The sequence below is a fragment of the Meles meles genome, chromosome 20 (assembly GCF_922984935.1).
Source record: "Meles meles chromosome 20, mMelMel3.1 paternal haplotype, whole genome shotgun sequence".
Lineage (NCBI taxonomy): Eukaryota > Metazoa > Chordata > Mammalia > Carnivora > Mustelidae > Meles > Meles meles.
The window spans coordinates 19,287,875-19,310,720 of NC_060085.1; the positions used below are offsets into that span (position 1 = coordinate 19,287,875).

At 45.3% G+C, this 22,846-nt stretch overlaps 1 protein-coding gene across 4 annotated transcripts in view; it reads left to right on the forward strand.

Annotated features, from left to right (window-relative positions):
* Positions 1-22,846, forward strand: part of DAG1 (dystroglycan 1) — a 100,175-nt gene that overhangs the window by 59,308 nt on the left and 18,021 nt on the right. For all 4 annotated transcript variants that reach the window (XM_045992006.1, XM_045992004.1, XM_045992005.1 and 1 more), the window contains one exon: positions 20,980-21,361. In XM_045992006.1, the coding sequence (XP_045847962.1) occupies positions 21,086-21,361 (276 nt within the window). In that variant the 5' untranslated portion in view covers positions 20,980-21,085. The remainder of the gene's footprint in view (positions 1-20,979; positions 21,362-22,846) is intronic.

The following is a 22,846-nucleotide window of genomic DNA, read 5'->3' on the forward strand; positions in this document are numbered from 1 at the left end:
GCCCCCACCCCCTTAAAAGATTTTTAAAATTTGAGAGAGAGAGAGAGAGGGAGCTGCTGCCTTCGGCTCGGGTCATGATCTCAGGGTCCTGGGATCGAGCCCCACATCGGGCTCTCTGCTTGGCAGGGAGCCTGCTTCCCTCTCACTCTCTCTGCCTGCCTCTCTGCCTAGTTGTGATTTCTCTCTGTCAAATAAATAAATAAAATCTTTAAAAAAAAAAATTTGAGAGAGAGAGAGAGCGCGTGCACATGGGCAGGGGCAGAGGGAAAGGGAATAAGAATCCCAAGCAGACTCTGCACTGAGCGTAAAGCCCAATGCAGGGCATGGGGCTTGATACCATGACCCTGAGATCATGACCCGAGCCAAAATAAAGAGTCAGGCACTCAACCAACTGAGTCACCCAGATGCCCTGAGATGCAGCTTGTTCTAATGATCAATGATCATTAGATCAATGATCAATGATCATCTAATGATCTAATGGTTAAGGAGGTACCCACCAGTTTATTCTAAAGTTGCTGTTTTCCCCTTTGCCATTAGTGAGTAGTTTATGGGGGGACACTTTGAGACTGTGTAGGTACCTTGTTTTTCGTTAAACTCTGACCTTCTACTTTCAGCATCTATTGATCCTTCTAAGATCGTTCCTTCTGTGTTGGTGTCATCTTGTTCTAAGAAGAGTTTTCTTGCCTCCCCCATTTATTTATTCATTGGGTTATTGGTTTATTAGTTCATATTGCTGACTCTGTGATTCTTTTTTTTTTTTTTTAGATTTTGTTTATTTGACAGACAGAGATCACAAGTAGGCAGAGAGGCAGGCAGAGAGAGAGGAGGAAGCAGGCTTCCCTCTGAGTAGAGAGTCCAACGAGGGGCTCGATCCTAGGACCCTGAGATCATGACCTGAGCCGAAGGCAGAGGCTTTAACCCACTGAGCCACCCAGGCGCCCCTCATTGTGATTCTTGTCATTATTTTGATGCCCAGGTTGTCCCCGGTTTGGCAGTGGGAGTCCCTTCTGTGTTCTTTTGACATGTCCGCATCGTTGTTTGGGCACTCCCTGACTTTCTGATGGAACTAGATATTCCAGCCTCCTTGACCCCAGCCGGAGACCAGCCATTTCCACAAGGAGCCGTGGTGCCGTTTAGTTGACATGGTATTGAGAAACCAAGGTATAGATGCATGATACATCTTTTTATTTATTGAAAGTCTGCTAAAACTAACTTTGTATTTAGTTGCTTAATCACGTTGCAGTTGAATAAAGGAGTTTCACGGTGTCCAGTTTTTGATTTTTGTTATTAAGTGGAACAAGTGAACATGATAGCAGCAGAGTAAGCTGGACTTTAGCCCCAACATAAAAGAATGAATGCCCTGCCTGCTCAAAAAGAATGTATTGCTACTTAATTGGTAGGGAAATTATCAGAACCACTGAACTGATCTCTAAAGAGGAAGGATATCTCCAGCTGTTGATACCAGGAACCCTGAAATCCAGCTCCCCAGGCAGTGCCCATGACTGTTGTCAGGGCTTTGAACTAAAGGTGCAGTGTCCCTTGAGGCAGTGGAACACATGTACCCTGTGTTTCAGGTGGTCTTGACATAGTTCTCCCCCAGGCAGGTGCCGGTGTCATGGGAAGACATGGGGCTGACCCGTGTCCTCCCTGTGTCATCATTCGACTACATGGGGAAATCAGAGCTGAGAATTTAACGAAATAGGAAAGGCGTGTCGGAGGGCTCATTAGATAATGGACGGCTGCATTTGGCAGCTTTCCGGAGGAAGCAGCATTTGGGGACGGGGAGCTGGAGGGTGAGAGGGAGCTAGAAAAAAAAAATCCACTTAATGAATGCTTATGAGTACTTCTTTTTGTGCCAGGCAGTGAGGGTGGACCTGATCCCACAGGCAGCTGTCATGAGCTGCCTGGAATGCAAGAGCCATGTGATGGCAGTTGTGGCTTAGGCAAGGTAATTTGGTGAACTGGACTCCGGGTGCCAGCTCTGTGTCTTACTGGCTGTGGATCTCTGTTTTCTTCATGTCATAAAGGAGACGTTCTGTAGAGTTGCTGTGAGGGTGTGGGTTTACATGCCAGTGTTAAGGGGTTGCATCCAGAACACGATCCTCCTCATTACGGCAGCTCAGTGCAGGTTAAAACCAGGGGGATAAGGTCCCTGAGGAAGCAAGCCTAGGTTGACCTTGGGTGGCCAGTGCAAAAAGGGGTGCTTTCTGCTCCCCTCTTCCTGAGAAGTCTCACGCTTGACCCTGGAGATGTCTAGCTGTTTGTGAAGTAGTAAAGCAAAGGGAAGGCATTCACTTCGGTGGAGTGCCACGTTTGAGGTGAAACACTGATTTGTGCTTGTCGAACACCTGTTCCATTGAAGGGTTGGGTTGCCGTGGGAGTGAGCAGTCCGGGTTAAGTGGAGCATAATTGTGCTGTGGGAACATCTGTGGCTCTGTGTTCAGGAGGGTGTGGTATGGAGTGGGCTCGTTAAATGAGTGGCAGGGGTTGGACATGCTTGGGTAGGAGGAAAAGCACTCTTGGAGTGTCGAAAGAAGGGCTCTTCTTGGGAGAAAAGGACTTGGAGCCCAGTCCTGAAGGTAAGTAGAGAACCTGAAGGTTCAGTAGACATGTCAGTGTTGGGCAATGATGCAGTGTCCCAGCTTGTGGAGGAGAGGAGCCCAGAGCAGAGTGACCAGAGGCCAGGTGTGAGCAAGGAGTCACGGACAAGGCATTGGCCAAGGCTGGGGGTGGGGGGCAGTGATGACAGGTGAGGCAGGAGGCACCCAGGAGGTGGGAAGGGGGTAAGGATCCAGTGCACACTTTCTCAGATCTTTGACCTATTTTTCAACTTGATGGGAAGGCTGGGTCTTGACTCACATCATTGGGTGGTGACAGTGGGCCCATCTCCCACGGAAGACTGAGCGAAAGTAGGTGTCTGCCTGGATCCTTCTGTCCCTTTCCTTCCCAACTGGTCTAGGAAATAGAGGCCATACTCTGAGGCCTTGGTGTTCCCTGGTTGTTGCTGACCTACATTCTCCTCCATTCTGTCCAAGCTTTGCTATTTGTCTCGCATTGAACCAGTCTGAGCCCAGGACCCAGGTGAATTAGGGCCTGTTCTGGCCCTTAGTGGACACTTAGTCTAGTGGGCAAGTTTTTATTGGGAAACAAGAGAAGCTCATATAATAATTTTTTTTTTGAGATTTTTATCTTCTAAGTAAGAAGTAAGCGTTTTCATTTTATATTGTTCTTCATTTGTGGAGCGATTGAAACACAAATGGAATGGGGTTGGAATTAAAGAGCAGGTAGGGGAAGGTAGGACAGTATCTGATGCTGAGTAGGCCGTCCAAATTTGTTGAATAAAAATTATCAAGAACATATTCCTATCATGTATGTTCTTGTTAGAGCAAGGTGCTTATGGAGAAAGAAAAGTAATTATTGTGAAAGCAAAGAGTATGTGTTTCTGTAATATTAATCTGGTGTCTTTCATCTAAAGAGCAAAACAGATACCAATTATCGTTATTTAATTTGCCATTTGTGCAAATTATATGTGTCCATGCTATTGGTCATTGTTGTAGTTGGTGTTATTTTATTCTGTATTTGCCTAGAAAAAAAGGGCTTCTGAGAATTCTTCGATTTATAAAATAATTTTTTAAAAATTCTGTTGGCCAAAAAAATCGCTGTTGTTCCATTACAGCCTCTGTTGCTCTGTTCTCTGGAGTGCTGGGACCTTGGATAGTCACTGACCTCTTGCCTGCTCCATACCCAGAGGACAGTCACACCTGAAGTTCTGTTGGGCAGGACTGCTTCTTTCCTGTCGAGGGGTAGATGCAGTTAGAACATGTTCAGTCCCCAGAGTGTTTTGGAAATTATTTCTTTAAAGGCCACTGTATTGGGGCCCTAAGTGCTGTGCACTGGCCATCTGCAGGTCTTGGTATCCAGGCGCCGCCTTCCGTGTTGTCCTCGTTGTGATGCCATCCAGCGGGGGCAGAGCCACGGGGAAGTAACCAGTACCAGACAGGCATACACTGGTCCTGTGCGAGGTGCTTAGTGAGTCACGGAGGTGAACCTTGTCACTCACTCCCTTAGCTCCACGGGCAGTGACAAATTTAATACTAAGTAGTTAGTCTGTAAAGGCAAAAGGTGGCGGAGATCCCTGGGTGCACTACAGGTAATCAAAAAAGTGGATTTGCAGACTTTAAATTAGCCTTCTGTGAATTACCTATAGTTGCTTACTTTGTAGTGTTACCCTCCCAGAAACCTCTGCTCCGATTTGCAGCTTCACTAACCCTTGGGGTTTGAGAGGTGGAAACTCTGGTGTCAAGAGCATGCAGGGTGACTTCCTGCTTTCTTAACCTTTGTGCATGTAGAGAGCCTGAGTGACTCTTTGAGGTGTCTGTGGATTATGAGAGCTTGATTTTTTTTTTTTTAAGATTTTATTTATTTATTTGTTAGAGAGCGAGCGAGCGAGAGTGAGCACAGGCAGACAGAGTGGCTGGCAGAGACAGAGAGAGAAGCAGGCTCCCTGCCCAGCAAGGAGCCCGATGTGGGACTCCATCCCAGGACGCTGGGATCATGACCTGAGCCGAAGGCAGACGCTTAACCAACTGAGCCACCCAGATGTCCCGCTTGATTATTTTTTAAAAAGACAAAACTCTAGCTCTCTACATAAATAAACTGGTAACTGGTGAATTTGCGGTATTTTTAGTTCTTTGTGCTAAGGAAATCTGGATTTTCCTTTAAGCATTGGTTGAACATGGTTAATGATCTGAGGCCGGCAGAGGACTGGAGGGCCTCTCCCTCCCTTGGGATGAAAATCCTCTCTAAGGAACCTGTGGCTTCCTGTTTGCTCCCTCTGCCTTTCTGAGGGCAGGTTGCTGGGTGGGACACTTCATTTGGTTTGTAACAGTCAGTGAGATCCTGAAGGGTTCCTGGAGAGGCATCAGCAGAGAGTGAGAGCTATGGTTTTTGTGGTTTTCTCAGCCAGGTAAGAAATGCGGCCCATCTGAACTGCCTCTGGATGAACGGTTCAGCTGCGGTGTGGGGGGCACTCTCCCCCATTCCCTGCGGGTTGTTGCTTTGACTGTTTTATCTTTGCATTTCCCACTCTTGCATCAGAAATCTTACCAAGAGATAACTGAGGTGGAGGGACTAGTTGGGGGACAAAGGCCAGATTCTGTTTTATTAGTCAAGTTCTTCAGGGCAGTTAGTCTGAGGAGATAGAGCTCTCGTTAGTGTTCTCTCTCTCTCTCTCTCTCGCCTGTGACCTCTACATTCCTGGTCTTTCCTCTTACCACGCAAGTTCTGAGCAGGTAGGGCAAGTGACTATCCCCATGGCTCTGAGAGGGGTTGGCTGGCCTGTTAGGAGGTCTGTGTTGTCATGAAATCCCTGATAGTGTCCTCTTGATCCGTGCATGAAAGAATGCAAAGAGGAGGTCCCTGACTCTTAATTAGGTCTATTACTAAGACACAGCTATAAGGTAAAAAGAAAAAAGAAAGACCCCAGAACTTCAAGATTCACTGGACTGGTTGGTTTACGGTGAGAGGACAAAGGTAAATTTTCTGCTTACAGAAGAGATCCTTTAAATAGTCAACTTCCCAGTGCAGATAACTGTGTGGAGACTGGGAAAGGCAAGGTGCCTGTGTACTCACTGTGTGCGTGTGTGTGTGTGTGTGTGTGTGTGTATGTGTGTGTGTAAAATGCGATCTGCTCACCTAATGTGGGGTTGCAGCTCATGACCCATGTGGGAATAATGAGTCGGCTACCCAGCTGACTGAGCGTCCCGTACACTGCACTCTTGATCAGATGGGAGGAGATCCAGCATACCTGGTGTGAAGGTGCCCGAACTGGACACATTTCCCTAAATCTGAGGAAAAACGAGATTTAGATTCTCTGAATCTCCTTGAGGAGCAACCCAGTGTCCTCTTCTGAGAAAAGCGAGCAATGCTGGTGCTGGCAGGACCCGGCCCCGGAGTTTTGCCTTTGCCAGTTTACTGGGAGTTGGTGCCACTCTAGGGAAGCCTGATTGTGAGGTCAGTGTATCAGGCAACCTTGTCCTGCTCTGCATTGGCCTTGCCTCCTCCTCACTGCCTGACAACAGCGCAGCCGTGGCTTTGCAGAACAGGAGTTCCAAGAGTTTGCAAGGCCATCTTTTGGCTGTTTCTCCACAACCTTCAGAAGCATACTTCTAAAACCTACCGAAGAAGTTTGTAATGATTTAGATTTTATAGTTGTTGCAAGGCTGAGGTGGGTAGAAGGGCCAATTAGAGCCGTACGTGGGAGGGAAGGAATCCAGCCAGCAAGGAAGCCTGAGCAAACGGAGTGGGTGCTAGTTGTGTCTTGTCCTTTTATAAACAAGGGTTGTTGGTCTGGCAGTTTCTGGCATGGTTGAAATATTCTCGACGGTCGAGCCTTAAGAATGTGGCCCAAAACAAGAATGTAGCCAAAGCAGATCACACTGTTAAATACTGAAGGTTGAAGTATGTGCCTGGATAAACATGGAGTGCAGTGGCAGCCTTCCGGTGAAGGTGCAAGAACCCCCATTCACCAGAGCGAGGACACCCCTCTGTGGCATCTGTGTTGTGAGGCTGCTGGCAGGGCCTAGGGCTGGGGTAAGGAGAGACCTGACTAGGGAGCGGGGAGCGCTGGGGCCACTCCCTCGCTTCCTCTCACTCCTCTGTTTTGGAGTCTGATTAGCCAGTTAGGTCAGGAAGGCCAGCAGTCAGCATGCTTTTTCTCAACTTAGTTCATCGGTCAGATTAGCATATTAGTTTTGAGTGATGGCGCCTAGCGCCTATTTGTAATCTTTTATAGTATAATGGGAAAAAATATATATCAGGAAACTCAGCTTTTAACTTTTAACCTGTGAAATCAGGTGTGATGACTGCTTTTATGCTTAGTGAATCATTTCAGGGATTTGGTGGAAACTGGTTCCATACACTCTGCCATCTGCCGAGTGCCTGCTTGGTGCTAAGCATTTCCTGGGGGAGAGGGCAGCAGGGGACATGTGGCCGAGACCCCAGCAGTGGACCTCTTCTGCCTCCTTTCTTCTCTGGGTAGCCCTCGGCATCTGGCCTTGATGCACAGACATTGACCATCCTGCCCTCAAAACATAGTCTGGCTCTACATTTGTGCTGAGATGGAGGGGTTTCGGATAGTCAGCGCAAGTCTGGGGAGTCAGAAGGAAACATTTTAGTTTCCAATAAGCACCTACTCTGTGTTTGTAAATTTGCCGATTTATAAGTACTTTAGTTTCATTATCTCTTGTGCTTTATGACTTAGTAATATGTGCAGATCTTAATTGAATATTTTCGTATGAAGTGCAGGAAGGCTGCATGCATAGCAGATGAAGCTTCATACCTAGCACAGAGTAGGTAGTCGGTAAATATGCGCTGAAGTGTAATTATTGTTGGGCTGTCTTGAGATAATTGTAATTTGCTGTAATTGGGTTCTTGGATGCCACAGGGGTACGCGGATGTGGTAATTCATTCTCACTTGGATTCTGCTGACTCTGGCCCTGACCTCTCACATTTACTCCCCGCCCTACCCCACCTCTCACGCCAGCGGCTATAGCCACATGGTCCTTGTCTTTGGGCTCAGTTTACTCTTTTCTGTTCTCAGGGCCCTACCTGGGCATCGATGATTCAGACTGGACCTAAGCCTCATGAACGTTTTTTCTGAAGTCTGATGGGTGTGACTCCGAGTAACATGTGTGTGGTTTTTTTTTTTTTTTTAAGATTTTATTTATTTGACAGCGCATGCATATACACACAAGGAGGCAGGATTGGCAGGCAGAGGAAGAGGGAGAAGCAGGTTCCCTGCTAAGCAGGGAGCCTGATGCAGGGCTCCATCCCAGGACCATGGGATCGTGACCTGAGTGGAAGGCATTTGCTTAACTGACAGAGCCATTTGGGTGCCCCGAGTAATGTGTTTTTTAAAAAATATTAATATATAATTGTGGTTAAAATGCGTAATAAAATTTACCATGTTACCCATTAAAGTTTTTTTTTTTTAATTGTAGTAAAAAAAATCTAACAGATTTTTACATGTTAATAATTTTTAAGTTCGCAGTTTAGTACTGAGTAATGTTTAACAGCAAGGGGCATACTGAGGTCAGTGGAGTGTAGAATGAACTGTTTCTCAGTGAGTTTTGTCACAGAACATGTGAAAATAGACGCAGATGAAAAACCACGGTCCGGTGGAGAATGGCCTGCAGCCCTGGGATATTGAGCCTTTTCCTTCTCTTCCTCTAGGACATGTTCGTACCTGAGTGAGTTTGTACCCAGGTATTAGAGCTTTGCTTCCTTCCTGCGTTTGTTGGAAAAAACCAAACCACCATCAGCAGAAACCATTGCCCTTCCTGCACCTCTACTTTTGGTATCTGTGATAAGTGAGAATTCGCAAGAGTTTTCCAAGTGAGAAAAGTTCGAAGCAGCTTTTCTAATAGATGATTATGTAGTGCTTGCTTCGCAGAGGTGATTTTTTTCTTCTACATATTTTTACTTAAAGTGTCCTGCTGTGTATGTAACCTTAGACTCCTTTGGTGGGTTCTCCAGCTCCCTGGTGGTGTCTCTGGGCGTCTGCCCCACACCTCTGGTGGTATCCTACAGCGCGCTGGCCAGGCAGGGGCTTGCCTTGTGTCAGGGGGTCCTGAGCTGCCTCCGGAGCTGTGAGCACTTCTGAGGGAACACCTTGAATCTTCACCGGCAACTTGGTTCAACACTTGTCTTATCTGATGCTAAAGAGGGAAAAAGGCCCGTTTTTAACTCAAAGCAGAGAAAGCTGCCTGTCTTTCTGGTATTTGGAGCCCAAATAAACAGTGACTTCACACTATTGTTTTCCATTGTGTGGAGTACATCCTGTTGGCCATCCGTTTGAGCAGTTTTAAACTGGTTAACCCTCCAGAATTTTTATATTAATGTTAGACTGATATTTAACAGTTAATTTTAACTTTTGAGTGTCTGGACAAAAGATTTTATTTTATTTAAATTTTTTTGAGAAAGAGAGAAAGCATGTGCATGAGCGTAGTGGGGGGAGGGAGAGGGAGAGATGCAGAGAGAGCCTTAAGCTTCACACCCAGCGAGGAGCTGAATGGGGAACTCAGTTTCACGACCCTGAGATCATGAGCTCAAACCAGTTGAGCCACCCAGTTACCCCCGGGACAAGAGCATTTTTGCTAGATGGAACTTAAAGCGGTTGTTTCAGTTGGTTTTGCTTTTAACTTTTTCAAAACCATTTGAAACAGAGACATGGACTTCTATTATTTGTTTGGTTTAAAAAGATAGTCCATTTTCCTTAAATGTTTTAATTACTACGGCGAAAAGAAGCAGTTTGAGAGTTTAAGTACAGTTTCTAGGTAAGCTAGCTATTGGGGAGGAGCAGTTCCTGGGAGTGGTTGGGGCCTCAGCCACATTTTGTGTAGTTAGTAAGGGATTAACTCTCACAACTTTTCTTTCATTCTTGGAAAGCAAAAACTAGTAGGGAGCTGTTCTTCTAGCATTTTAGTTAAGATGTCTTAGTTTCATTCCCTGCGGGCTTTTCTGCATATGAGGAAACATTAAGTTTACTATGAATTGAGTTGGTGCCACATACACATTTGTTCTTGCATTTATTGCGTGGAAAGCATTTATTGACTGAGCTTCCTGTGTGCATGGGGCACTCATCAGCTCTGGAAAGACAGGCTGAGCAGAAGAGATCTGCTTTCCTGGAGCTGGGCTTCCAGTGGAATCTTCTAGTTCCCAGGGATCTGAGATGGTCTAGACAGAGGAGGGTCGCAAGGCCTTGTGCCTCATGGGCTTATGTCCCCCCCCAACCCCCCACCTTCAAACAAGGCATGTACTTTAGTCACATATAGCTGGGGATTAGTATTGGTGACAGGCAGGGCCGGAAGGATTCTTTCTTTCCTGCTGAACTGGGCCTCGGGAAGTTTAGGGTTCTTGCCTGTCATATATAATGCTTTTGATTCCTTAGTTGTGTCCCCTGACTTGGTAAACTTAAAATACACTTGCCTCCAGGGCAGATATTAAGTATTTGGTTTATAAAGGACACTACCTTTTTGGCATTGCTGAAAACTTGACGTGTGTGTGTGTGTGTGTGTGTGTGTGTGTGTGTGTGTGTGTGTGTCTGTCACTGGAGAGTCCCCAGGGTCACAGTTGGAGAAAGAAAGCATCGGCATGGTGGTTGGGAGATTCAGGGGATTGCCAGCTCCGATCCCAACTAGATCGGGTTCCTATGAGTAAGGACACTTATCTGAAATGAGTCTTGGGGTCTTGGGCCCCTTGGGCTTCCTACCCCAGACTGTCCTTTCACTCTTGGGGGCCCATATCCCAGGAGCTGGGTGGGGGGTTCCCCTGGTCAGATATTCTTCTTGCCCACAGCCAGCACCATGGAAGTGCTGCCTCAGTGGTGCTCTGAGGTGCTGAATATTCACCTAGCCCAGGGAGGGGTGTGATGGGTATCTAGGGTACCGTGGGGCTCTCTTCCCTGGCTCTTGGGGCAGGAGTGCAGGCTTTTACCAAGAGAAGAAGGAGAGGGCAGCCCGAGTGGCTGCTCTGGGATAGCAGTGTCCCAAAGGGCTGTGCTGTGTCCAGGCTTTGCAGGCTCTAACACTTTTAAGGTTTCTCTGCCCCCTCTGGGGTGGAATGTCTAGAACTAAGGGGTGGAACTGCCGCCTGGCAGCTTTGTCCACTTTTCACACTTTCTGTCATGGCTATCGAACATGTGTTTAGAGAGCCAGGGGCTTCACTAAGGCGCTGGGAAGGTCCCTCTTCACAGAATTGTATTTCACTGGGATCGAGGGCAGCACTGAACTCAGACTTAGTGGCAGGCACTGACTGGGTACTGGTACAGAGGGAACGAGTTACCCATTCCACTATGCGCTCTCCAATAGATCATCTTTGGCAGCTTCTGTTAGCCAGGTAGTGGTGAGTTCAGCTGAGATGTAACATGTTCTTGGGCTGCCCTGAGCACTTCCTGGTCTTCTAGAAGGTATAATATGAGTGCATGTATGCAGTATTAAAATGAGTGGCTGTGTCAGGAAGACTGTGATTCTGCCCGAGTCTTTCTCTGTTTCCTGAGCACCTTCACTGTGTTCTGGCCACAGGCTGTGTGACCATGGTCGAATGTTACCTCTCTCAGGGCCTTGTTCCTTGAAAAAAGGAGGAGGCGGATCTCTGGAGTGCTTCCATCTCTGAATGACCAAGTGTGTGAGTAAGAGACTATGTAAAAACCTTCCAATGGGATGTCCTAGTTTGGGCGTTTGAATGCAGCCTGCCAAGTTCCTTGCATGGGGAGATATGACCCTTGCTTATAGGAAGCCAGCATCAGAAAGACACAGGCTGCTTTTTGCCAAGTTTCCAAAAGATCTTTTCTCCCCAGGGCATGGAAAACCGACATATAGCAGTTGGAGTTGTGCCCTGGACATCGCCTGCTTGCTAAATGCAGAGGCACTTAGTCATACCCGTGAAGCAGATACCCCATGTCGTCATGTGTCCGCAGATAGCAGACTGAGCTTATGTTCTTGGTAGGACAGGGTGTGTCTCCTACTGTTGCTGTTTTCAAATAAGCTGAGAATTTTTTTTTAAAGATTTTTATTCATTTATTTGACAGAGAATGAGAGAGCACAAGGAGGAGGAGCTGCAGAGGGAGAGGGAGAAGCAGACTCCCCGCTAAGCCAGGAATCACACATAGGGCTGGATCCCAGGACCCCAAGATCATGACCCGAGCTGAAGGCAGATGCCCAACAGAGTGAGCCACCCAGGTGCCCCTAAGCCGAGAATTTTTAAATGGAGAATCAGATTAGAAAAGTAAAAGATCAACTGGTTCTAAGAAGTAGGAAAATAAGTAAATTAAAGAGTAAAGACACAGGAAGAAGCTTAAAAAAACCAAGTTCTGTATCCTCCCCATTAATTCATTAGGTGTGTGTCTGGAACTGTGTGTGTGCTTGGTATTCATTACTGATTGTGACAAATGTCCCCCTGTCCCCCCAAGCTTCCAGTCTTGTGGGGTGTTGGTTGAGCTGGGCACTTAACTAAATAAGAGTTAAAATGTATAAGAAAAAAGGCCATTAAGAGAAGCACTGCAACAGTAAACTGTCAAGTTACAATTTAGAATAGTATAAAACGGGCGCCTGAGTGGCTCAGTCCTTAAGTGTCTGCCTTTGGCTCGGGCCATGATCCGGGAGTGCTGGGATGGAGCCCTGCAGAACCATCAGGCTTTGCTCAGGGAGCCTGCTTCTCCCTTTCCCTCTGCCTACTGCTCCCCCTCCTTGTGCTCTCACTCTCTCTGCCTTTCAAATAAATAAAAAAAATCCTTAAAAAAAATAGTATAAAACAGAAGACTTCCAAAAATTAAGTGATAAATAGAATAAGCTATAAAAGGGGTATGAAGGCACCGACAGGAAACTGGGAGATACAAACATACACACACACACACACGAATTCAAAGAAAAGCCTTTAACTTGGGGAACTTGATAGGAATCTGAGGAGAAGACCTCTACCGAGAGTACCATGAACCTGTGTGTTGAGGAGTCAGGGTGTTTCCTTCTTTGCCTTTCCTGGTGGAGGACCCTGCAGCGGTCACAGGGAGTTAAGTGGTTCTTGGGAGCTGATGCCCACAGGATCCCAGCCTCTAAGTCCCTGGTCATTTGGTGTCCCCTTGAGGAAGTATGGCATTTAACACATTTGGCAAGTCTGCGCTGGGAAAAAGTGTGATACAGCCAGATGGCTGGCAGGAGAAGTACCTTTTGGGAAATGGTTCTGAAATCCCATGAGAACTTCCTGGTTACCTATGGCCTTAGGATGGAACAAGGTAGTGGAAACAGGAAGGAGGACAGTGTTGTACTAGTATTTATCTAGCACTGATGAGAGGATGGGATCATGCCAGATCATAAAATATCTTCATTGACTTTCTTTCTTTCTTTTTTTTTTTTTAAAGATTTTATTTATTTATTTGACAGAGAGAGATCACAAGTAGGCAGAGAGGCAGGCAGAGAGAGTGAGAGGGAAGCAGGCTCCTTGCCCAGCAGAGAGCCCGATGCGGGACTCGATCCCAGGACCCTGAGATCATGACCCGAGCCGAAGGCAGCGGCTTAAACCACTGAGCCACCCAGGCGCCCCTCTTCATTGACTTTCTAAGGTAGATAAATCTCAAATCCCTTTTCATATTTTTGTGGAGCAGCTTCATGTGTTTTTTTCTCAGCCTTTAGGGAGCAAGTGCTGTCCTAGAAACTAGAAACTAGGAGTATGTAAACTTGAGTGAAATGGACCCCAGGAGGGTAGGGGTAGACAGAAATGGAATTGATCGGTGGGGTAGGGTTGGGGCAGGGCAGTAGCCCCAGGGGCTGAGATCTGGATGCCATTCAGAATTTGCCAGACACATGAATGAGGACAGGGCCTTCCAGTCCTCAGCAGGTGGTGAAGAAGACATGGAGCAGGACTTACTGTTCTAGGATTTTTCTTAGTTTGAGATGACAGCCCTTTACCTTCACGGTGTTTCAAGTCTTTAGCAGAGAACATAACTAACATTACATATAACCTTAGTATCTGCTACTCAGCTTTGTCATACCTTAATGTTCTGTTGTTTTTTAAGCTTTATTTATTTTTTAGAGAGAGTGCATGACTCTGAGTGGGGAGCCAGACGCAGAGCTTGATCCCATGACCCTGAGATCATGACTGGAGCTAAAACCAATTCAGATGCTTAACTGACTGAGCCACCCAGGCACTCCTATTTTTTTTTAGGAGATAAAGCAGTTATAAATTTGGAGACCGTTGTGAGCCCACCTTTTCCTGTGCCCCTTTTATTTATTTATTTATTTATTATTATTATTTTTAAAGATATTTGACAGAGAGGGAGATCACAAGTAGGCAGAGAGGCAGGCAGAGAGAGAGGGGGAAGCAGGCTCCCCGCTGAGCAGAGAGCCCTATGCAGAGCTCGATCCTAGGACCCTGAGATCATGACCTGAGCCGAAGGCAGCGGCTTAATCCACTGAGCCACCCAGGTGCCCCTCGTGTGCCCCTTTCAGAGCTATGCCTACTTCTTTGATGCCCCAACTGCCTCTTTAGTCCCTGGCAACCACTAATCTATTCTCCATTTCTATAATTTTGTTACTTCAAGAATATTATAAAATATAATATATATAATACATATATGTAAGGTATGTATTAAAAATACAGTATGTAAACTTCTGGGATTAGCATTTTACCCTCACCATAATTCCCTTGAGATTCGTTCACTTTGTCTAGTATATCAATAGTTTATTTCTTTTTATTGCTCATTAGTAGTCTACGGTATGGATGTACTACAGTTTAACCATTGATCCACTGAAGGGCATCTGGGTTGCGCTATTGGTTGAAGAAGCTGTTTTCCCCCCATTGAATTGCTTTTGTATTTTTTTCAAAAATAAGTTGGGCATTCTTGTTTAAATCTATTTCTGGATTCTAGGGGTGCCTGGCTGGCTCAGTAGGTTAAGTGTCCAACTGTTGGTTTTGGCCCGAGTTGGGATCTCAGGGTCATGGAATCAAGCCCCTCAGTGTTCAGCACAGAGTCTGCTTAAAACCTCTCTCTCTCTCAAATAAATAAATCTTAAAAAAATATTTCTGGATTCCCAGTTCTGTTCCATTGATTTATATGTTTGTCTCTCCACTAATACAGTCTTGATTATTGTAGCTTGCTAAGTTTTTTTTTTTTTTAAGATTTTATTTATTTATTTGACAGAGAGAGATCACAAGTGGGCAGAGAGGCAGGCAGAGAGAGAGAGAGAGAGAGAGAGAGAGAGGGAAGCAGGCTCCCGCCAAGCAGAGAGCCCGATGCGGGGCTCGATCCCAGGACCCTGAGATCATGACCTGAGCTGAAGGCAGAGGCTTAACCCACTGACCCAGGCGCCCCTTGCTAAGTTTTCATATTAGGTAGAATAATTCCTCTTTTTCTCCTTTTTCAAAAAAAAATTTTTTGACTGTTGTAGTTTCTTTGCCTTTCCATATAAATTTAATTTATTTTTTTATTTTTTAAGATTTTATTTATTTATTTGAGAGAGCATGAGCAAGGAGGGAAGGGGACAGGGAGAAGCAGACTCCTTGCTGAGCAGGAGGCCCAATGCAGGGCTCAATCCCAGGACCCTGGGATCATGACCTGAGCTGAAGGCAAAGGCTTAACCACGGAGCTACCCAGGTGCCCCTCCTGTTACCCTTCTGTTACTGATTTCTAATTTGATTCCATTGTGGTTAGAGAACACATTCAGTGTTGTTTTATTTCTTTTAAGTTTTTTAGCGTTTGATTTATGGCTCTAGATATGGCTTATCTGTATTTATGTTCCATGGACATTTGAAAAAAATGTATGTTCTGCTGTTAATGTTGATTAGATCATGTTGATCGACGGTATTTTTGAATTCTTTTTTTTTTTTTTTTTTATAAAGATTTTATTTATTTATTTGACAGACAGAGATCACAAGTAGGCAGAGAAGCAGGCAGAGAGAGAGGAAGAAGAAGGCTCCCCGCCGAGCAGAGAGCCCAATGTGGGACTCGATCCCAGGACCCTGAGATCATGACCTGAGCCAAAGGCAGTGGCTTAAACCACTGAGCCACCCAGGCGCCCCATGAATTCTTTTGTAACCTTGCTAATTTTCTTTCTAGTTGCTCTCAATTGTTGAGAGTGTGGTGTTGAAGTTTCCGACTAAAATTGTGGATTTGTTTATTTTTCCTTTCAGTTCTGTCAGTTTTCACTTCACAAATTTTATAACTTTGTTGTTTGGTGTGTGTACATTTAGGGTTGTTATTCTGGGTAGCTTGAGCCTTTTATCATTATGTCATTTCCCTCTGTCTCCGGTAATTGTCTTTGCTCTGAAGTCTATTCTGTCTGATATTGATAGAGCCTTTCTTGCTTTCTCTAAATTAATGTGTGCATGTTATATCTTTTTCTGTTTTTTTTTTTTTTTTTTTAAGATTTTATTTATTTGACAGAGACAGACAGTGAGAGAGGGAACACAAGCAGCACAAGCAGGGGGAGAGGGAGAAGCAGGCTTCCGGCTGAGCAGGGAGCCCAATGCAGGGCTCGATCCCAGGACCCTGGGATCATGACCTGAGCTGAGGGCAGACACTTAACAACTGAGCCACCCAGGCACCCCTCTTTTTCTCTTCTTTTACTTTCCACCTATCCTTGTCATCTCGGTATTGTCATCTGTTAATTGTCTTCTTTAAATTCAGTTTGAGATCTTCCTGGTTTATGGTATGAGTGTGTTTTTTTGTTTTTTTGTTTTTGGAGAGGGAAAGAAAGGGGGGGAGTGGGGGTGCAGAGGGAGAGGTAGAGAGAATCCCAAGCAGGCTCCATGCCCAGCACAGATGGGGCTGATGTGGGGCTCAGTCCCACATCCTTGAAATCATGACCTGATCTGAAACCAAAAGTCGGACACCTTACCAACTGAGCCACGCAGGGGCCCCTGATGAGTGGTACTTGATTGAAACCTGAGCAGTTTTGTCTGTTGTTCTGAAACTGTTTTTCCTGGCTTTTTCTTTCTTTTTTTTTTAAAGATTTATTTATTTAACAGAGATTACAAGTAGGCAGAGAGGCAGGCAGACAGAGGAGGAAGCAGGCTCCCCGCTGAGCAGAGAACCCGATGTGGGGCTCGATCCCAGGACCCCGGGATCATGACCTGAGCTGAAGGCAGAGGCTTTAACCCACTGAGCCACCCAGGCGCCCCTCCTGGCTTTTTCTAATACTCTGGCAGGGGACAGATGAGGGAGGTACTCCCTGATTATTGGGAAGTGGAGGTAGAAGTCCAGGTTCCTTACTCAGCCTTTTTCTTTTTTTTAATTGAAGTATAATTAACATACAGTATTCTGTTAGTTTCAGGCAGACAACATAGTGATTCAACAGCTCTGTACATTCCTATGTGCTCACCATGAGAAGCGTAGTCACCATCTGTCACCAACACTATTACAATATTATTGACTATTCCCTATGCTGTACTTTTTATCTCCATGACTTGTTTTATAACTAGAAGTTTGTACCTCTTTTTTTTTTTCTTAAAGATTTACTTATTTATTTGAAAAAGAAAGAGCAGTGCAAGTTGGGGGGCAGGGGCAGAGGGAGAAGGACAGAAGCAGACTTCCTCCTGAGGGTGGATCCCCATTTGGGGGCTTGATCTCAGGTCGCTGAGATCATGACCTGAGCTGAAGTCAAGAGTTGGAGGCTTAACCAGCTGAGCCACCCAGGGGGCCCCATGGTTGTACCTCTGAATCACCTTTATCTATTTCACCCATCCCCCCCCACCTATGTCCCCTTTGGCAAGTACCAGTTCTGCTTAAGAGTCCAATTTTTTTTGTTTGTTTGCTCCACTCAGCCTTTTTTGACACTTGAAGCCTGGTGAAGTCCTTGTTAACTGCTGGGTAGAGGTGGGAATTCTTGTTCCCTAGCCCTCTTTATCAATGAGCAGTGGTGAACGTTCTGACACTAGTTCTTCTCTGACACCAGCCCCACAGGTAGTGGGAGAAACGCCTCGTTACTGCTTGGATGGGCATAAAGTCTAGGTTTGGTTTCCACTGACACCGAGGGACTAGAGAAGTAGGCCAGGTGGTACGTTGTTACTGGACAGTGGAGGTGAAAGTCCTAGCTCCCTAATTGGCCTTCTCTGATACCACCCCAGTGGGGATTAGGGAGCCTTGTTATAGCATGAGGGTGGAAGTCAGAGGCTCTCCATTTGGCCTTTGCTGGCATGGGTGGGAGTGGGGCCATAGTTTTTTCTGTGGTGTTTGGCTAGAATAGAGCTGTTATTGTCTAAATGTTTTCTGTCTTGCTAGGCTACCCCCTTCCTGCTCCTTTGGCTAGAGAGCAGACTTTTGTTGGGACTCTCTTTTGTGTCATCTGTTGGCATTTCTGGGTTGCCAGCATCTTCAGCTTCAAATCTGGGATGTTTGAGGCAAAAAGAAAACCCAGGGAACTCACCACTTTGTCTTTCTTTGAGTCTTGAGGTCTCTCACTGGTCTGCCTTCCTCTCTTGCCTTTTTAGAGTCTCATGTTTATATATGATATCTGGAATTTTTTGTCCTGTTTAGTGGGAAATGAGGGGAAAAATAGGTCTACCTCATCTTCTTAGATGTGGAAGTCCAGTTGTTTTTTTTCTATTATGCTTTATTTTTTTATGTCTTGTTAAATGAAATCCTTTCTTATCCTGACATTCTACTGTGTTCTAAGATTTTGGGACTCCTGGGTGGCTCAGTCAGTTAAGTGTCTGCCCTCAGGTTAGGTCATGATCCCAAGATCCAGTCCAGCACCTGCTTCTCCCTCTGCCTCTGCCACTCCCCTGTTTATACTCTCTCTCTCTGTGTCAAATAAATAAGTAAAATTTAAAAAAAAAAAAAACAGGGCTAGATATAACTGCTGTTTATAAAGTTATTTTCAGGGGCGCCTGGGTGGCTCAGTGGGTTAAAGCCTCTGCCTTCGGCTCAGGTCATGATCCCAGAGTCCTGGGATCGAGCCCCACATCAGGTTCTCTGCTCAGCAGGGAGCCTGCTTCCCTTGTCTCTCATTGCCTACGACTCTGCCTACCTGTGATCTCTGTCAAATAAATAAATAAAATCTTTAAAAAAAAAGTTATTTTCATAGAAACATACTTATAAATCAACGGCACCTGAGTGGCTTAGTCAGTTAAGCAGCTGCTTACAGCAGGTCACGATCTCAGATCCTGAGATCAAATTTTGCATCGGGCTCCCTGCTCAGTGAAAGCCTGCTTCTCCCTCTGCCCTTCCCCCCGCTTGTGCTCGTTCTCTTAATCTCTAACAAATAAATAAAAATCTTAAAATAACTTTTTTATAAGTTCAGCTTTTTACATTTGTATAGCTAATCCACCCAGGACTTATCTTATTTATAATGGAAAAGTGAGGGAGGACCCTAACTGTACTTGATTTCCTGCATAAATGGCCATTGATCCTGGTGCCTTTGAACAGCTCCTTTGCAAGCTGATTTTGGGCTCTCTGTCTGCTTCCACAATCCACTTCTACTCTGCCTCTGTAATGCTGCTTTAAATAAATTTATGATAAGTCTTTGGTAAGCTAGGACTGCCGGACTTCAAAATTATTTTACATGGGCTTTTGTTGCCTCATGAATTTTAGTTCAAAAACAAAGTAGGAACAGGAATGGCAAAATCAATAGCCAGAAAAACCCCAACCCCAGCCCTGTTGGAATTGGCTTGGATTTGCATTGACTTTATAGTACATTGCCCACTTCAGCGACCTTGTTTTTTGTTTGTTTGTTTGTTTGTTTGTTTGGCTTTTTTAGCAGTATCATTTACTTTGCATACCCCAGTCAAAAAATATCATGTGGCTCCTCGGCAGGTTGGCTTAGGGCAGGTCTTTCTTTTCTAGAATGGGAAATTGCTCTGGTCACCTTGGGGACACCCATCAAGTCCCACAATGCATCAGTGTGGCTGTCAGCCTTAGGGCAAGTGTTCTGAGCTGCCTGCTGAAGCAGGTCAGGAGACTGAGGGACAAGGTGCAGGGGATCTCTCTTTTGGGGATGGGGAGCAAGAGAGGCCAAATAAGTTTTGTTCACTGGCACTGAGTTTGTAAATACGGGTTTAATAAACAAGTCCTGTGATTAGTGCTTGGGATGTGAGGAATACACAGCTGCTGAACTTCTCCGTGCAAATGCTTGGTTTTTTAGAGTCTTCAAAAGCATTGTTTTTAGTGGGGGAGAGGCAGAGGGAGAAGGAAAAAGAGAATCTTAAGCAGGCTCTGTGCTCAGTGCAGAGCCAGATCGATGCAGGGCTCGATCTCACAACCCTGAGATCATGACCTGTGCCAAAATCAAGAGTGGGACACTTAACTGATGCTTAGCCAAGCCACCCAGGCACCCCAAAAGCATTGTTTTAAGACTTAATAAGTGTTATACTAGCCATATTGCTTGATCTCTGTATATACAAAAAACATTTTTCCCCTTGAAACATTTCAAAATAAAATGCAGAGAATTTTGCTCCTTCATCCCTAAATCCTTCAAAATTAGGGACAGCCTCTTACACAACCACACTACTATCATCTCATCTGAGAAAATTAACACTAAATCCAATCTCCTGCCCAGAGGCCCAATTATTTCTTTTGGAGCTGGGCTTCTGTGTTTTTTTGTTTCTTAAAGTTTTTAAGTTTTTTGCTTTAAGTAAATCCAGATCCAGTCAAGATGCACACAATACATCTGGTGGCCGTTTCTAAAATATTTTGTTTATTTGACAGAGAGAAATCACAACTAGGCAGAGAGGCAGGCAGAGAGAGAGGAGGAAGCAGGCTCCCTGCGGAGCAGAGAGCCTGATGTGGGGCTCGATCCCAGGACCCTGGGATCATGACCTGAGCCGAAGGCAGAGGCTTTAACCTACTGAGTGGTGGCCCTTTCTAAATCTGGAACAGCCCCCCTGTGTTTAGGGGTGTCAGCATTTGGGCAGACCAGCCCAGTTATCTTGTAGAACGTCCCACATTCTAGATTCGTCTGATTGTGTCTTCATGACTGCTGTGTTTGCTATATACTGGGAGTTAGGTCTAGAGCAGCACTGCCCAACAGCAATATAATATGAGCCACACATTAGTATTTTCTGGTAGACATGTGAAAAAATAAAAATAAGAAGGAGGTATTAATTTCGGTCCTGTGTTTTCTTAAGCATTTCTTTATTTATCATTTGTTTAATGTGTATTATTTACTTAATATTTTATTTCATAATATATTTTATATCCAAAAGAATATTTCAATGTGTAATCAGTATTTTAAAAGTATTAAGGAGATCTATTACATTCCTTTTCTTTGCTAACTTTTCAAAATTCAATGTATATTTTATCCTTAATGGGCCAGCCACATTTCCAGTGCTTGGTGGCCACATGTAGCTTGTTCCTCTGTCCTGGACAGCATAGGGTGCGACTTGATCCAGCTCAGGGGAGATGTTTTGTCAACACTAAGGGGGTAGTAACTTCTGTGTACAACTTGGAAATTATTGGGTTTGCTAGTCTGAGTCTGCTCTCTTCTTTTTCAGGCCCTGGGATGGAGCAGGTGTGCAGAGGCTGAGGACCCAGCTCTGGGACCAGGTCACTTGCCTCCTTTCTTAGTGAGACTGTTGGCTTGAGCAGTCCCAAGCCGGGATGAGGATGTCTGCGGGCCTTTCGCTGCCGCTCCCCCTCTGGGGGAGGACCTTTCTCCTTCTGCTGTCTGTGACTGTGGCTCAGTCCCATTGGCCTTCGGAGGCTGGCAGGGACTGGGAGAACCAGCTCGAGGCGTCCATGCATTCAGTGCTCTCAGACCTTCACGAGGCTCTTCCCACAGTGGTGGGCATTCCTGATGGTACAGCTGTCGTTGGGCGCTCATTTCGAGTGACCATTCCAGCGGATTCAGTTGCCTCCAATGGAGAACTCATCAAGGTGAGATGGATGTAAAGTTTAAGTAAATGAGGAAGAAGTCTCATCTGCATTTTGGTTTTAGTTGTTTTTTGTTTGTTTTTGTTTTTTTATTTTTCCATTCTAAGTTCCAGCACTCTGAGCGCAGTTCTTCCAGGACCTGTGCAGTTACCGTAAGAGAGGGACAACCACTGATTCTCACAAGAGGGTCCCCAGATACCTCTGAATAGCTTCCTGAACTTTTATTCTTTCTCCTGTTTTTGAAGGTGTTACCATTAAAAAGCCTTTACATCTGTGGTTTGGAAAATTTCATGGTCATTGCGTTAGGATTTGATGGAAGGGCTTATGTGCAGGAAAAGGTCTTCTTTCATTAACCATGGTATCAAACCCAAGAAATACAGAACTTTGAAATGATTTGAACCTATTTTTATAAAACATGGTATAAGTAAATATAGGAGTTTTGCTCTCATTTGGTGTTGTATGTTTACTAATGTGTTTGATCACTTAAGGACAAGTATTAGCATCCAGCCTTCAGCCTTGCCCCATTTCCTTTGGGGAAGCAATCCAGAGAATAAGGGGATCTGAGACCCATGTTAACAAAAGAGTGTCTTGGCTGGCCCAAGATGGAAATCGGGTGAAATAGGAAGCTTTTGTGTCAGGAAGCACCATCCCTTTGTCTGGGGTTGTGGGTCCTTGGAATTTCCCCTGGATCCTGAGTGAATTTGCACGGTGGCCACAAGATAGGTAGGCTGCACTCCTCAAGCTAGGAACGTCTCCTAGAGCAGAGGTCAATTCTTTTTCTTAGAGGGCCAGATAGTAAATAGTTTGGGCTTTGCTGGCCGTGTGGTTTCTGTTGCAGCTCCTCAGCTCTGCCATTATAGCACAACAGTAGCCATAGATAATGAGTAAATGAATGGGCATGAGCATGTTCCAGTAGAACTTTACCTATGGACGCTAGAACTGAAATTTGAATTTCATATAATTTTCACATGTGAAAAGATAATCTTTTCATTTTATTTTCTCTCAATCATTTGAAAATGCAAAAACCATTTTTAGGTCATAGGCTGTACAGAAACAGGTGGTAGGCCACATTCGGCTCTTGGCCGTAGTTGTCCTACAGCAAGCATTCTTCCCCTTGAGGTATGGGTTGAAAACGAACTAAAAATATCCCAAGATTGGTACTTTGTGATGGGAGTTTTTAAGTCTCTTTTGCCTTTAGACATCTGCAGACACAGTGTTCTGGTGATCTCTTGGTGTGTTTAAACCACCAAAAGTTAGTGGTTTAGAACTCCCAGTTTGTTTACTCAGAGTTTTGTGGCCAGGAATTCAGGGGGTCAGAGCTCATCTGGAAACCTCGTATCTGCTTCATATGGCACTAACGAGAGTGGCTCATCTGGGGCTGGAGTGTCACTTCTAAGATGGCTTATTCGTGGATGAAAGTTGGTGCTCCCTCTGGACAGGGAGCTTAGCCGGGCCTGTTGGTCAGGGTCCTTGGTTCCTCTCCATTTA